The 1578-nt window shown below is 61.9% G+C and overlaps 1 protein-coding gene across 1 annotated transcript; it reads right to left on the bottom strand.

Moving 5' to 3' along the window:
- Positions 1 to 264: 264 nt before the first annotated feature.
- Positions 265 to 1219, bottom strand: PSMB11 (proteasome subunit beta 11). Its single transcript, XM_051973782.1, is given in 2 exon segments — positions 265 to 438; positions 440 to 1219. Coding segments are annotated over 2 exon segments (954 nt in total).
- Positions 1220 to 1578: the final 359 nt, after the last annotated feature.

Here is a 1578-nt window from a genome sequence, read left to right as displayed (position 1 = left end):
AGAAAGGCTTGGAAAAAACACGTGTGAGAGCACAGAGGGAGAAACGGGTGAGAGGAAAATGAATCTAGGGAGCCCAGTTTACATTCTTGGGGGGAATTCAGAGCAGGGGGGAGGCTTGAATGATCTGTGGGAGTGATCAGAGGACAAGGACAGAAGTCAATTAGTCTGGAAGGCAGCGTCCAGTCTGGGTGGAGGCTTCCAGGAAGCTGAGAAGGAGATCTGGAGAGGATAGAACCAGATGACGGGGTCCCGGGAGGTCTTCATTCACTTGGCCCCCTTGTCAGCATGCTGTCCACATACTGCTAGCTCCTCCCAGCGTTTCTCAGTCTTCTTTGCCTCCAAGAGCCCCCTCTTCTGGTGCCGGAATCCCCCTGGCCCTTTGGCGGGGTGGTTCAGTGAGCTCCAAGCACAAGTGGGGCACAGAAGAGACGGCTCAGGAGGTCGGAGGGGAGGTCTCTTCCCCCTGGTCCCCGGTCTCCTGCAGGCTGGCATACAGCACACAGGCGTCCTCTCGGGACACTCGCTCCCAGCCGCTCTCCTTCACGTGGTACAGGTCCACAGAGCCCCCTGAGTAGGCATCCCTGCGGGTGGCGTGGGCCACAGCTCGGCGAGCCAGAGAATAGGCCTCCTGGATGGTCATGTCGTAGCGGTAGCCCCGGTCCATCACCCCATAGGCATAGGGCGAGCCGGACCCCACGGAGAAGACGTCGCCAGCCAGGAGGGTCCCGTCACTGTAGACGTAAAAGAGGGCAGGGCCGGCCTGGTCCCAGCCACACAGAGCTGTGGCCACACACAGCCCCAGGCCCCGGTACCGGAAGAGCATGGCGGCGAGCAGCTTGGCAGCCCCTGCCACCGAGGGCAGCCGGCCCTCCCTCAGAGCCCGCAGGCGCAGTTCCCGCTGCAGTACTCGGTACCAGGTGGCACAGTCGGCAGAGGTGCCCGAGGTGGTGCCCACGAGGTGCTGGTGCACAGGGATGACTTTCTGGGAAGCGGGGCAGGCCACATAGGAGCCACAGGAAGAGCGGGTATCAGCCGCGGCAATGACCCCGTGGCGGAATCGGAAGGCTAGGGTGGTGGTGCCGTGGGCCAGTTCTGGGCCCCGTGTCTGCAGAAAAGCACGGGGCTCACAGCCCCTGGGGAGGGCCCAGTCCCCGGCCCCAGGCAGGCGAGGCTGTAGGCCTTCGGGCGCCTGCCAGCTGCACACGTTCTCCAGAGCCATCCCAGGAACAAGCGGAGGCCAGGTGGAAGCGGGCAGGGTTATAAGGGTTGTGGACAGCAACAGGGGAACGCGAGGGACGCTCCTGAAAAGCTGGACTGTAGCCAGAGCTAGGCGAGAGCACTGAGAAGGGACGCTCCTACTGAAGAGCATCAGGTGGGGCAGGAAGAGTCCTGTGGCTAGGGGATGCCGCCCTTCTCTGTGGCCCATGCTGTCCTTGAGAGTGACCCCTGCAACCACCTCTTTGTCACACTCCATGTATCCCCGGGGAAGCGTGGAGGAGTAGGGGATTTCTTGGAGGAAGAGATGGAGGCGTGATCTGTGTGTCTTGCCTTCTTTTTCTCCCTTCTTTCCTTATCTGT

This window comes from Antechinus flavipes, chromosome 2 (assembly GCF_016432865.1).
Source record: "Antechinus flavipes isolate AdamAnt ecotype Samford, QLD, Australia chromosome 2, AdamAnt_v2, whole genome shotgun sequence".
NCBI classification, from domain to species: domain Eukaryota; kingdom Metazoa; phylum Chordata; class Mammalia; order Dasyuromorphia; family Dasyuridae; genus Antechinus; species Antechinus flavipes.
The sequence above is the reverse complement of the archived record's forward strand: the minus strand, read 5'-3'. Positions and strand labels throughout refer to the sequence as shown.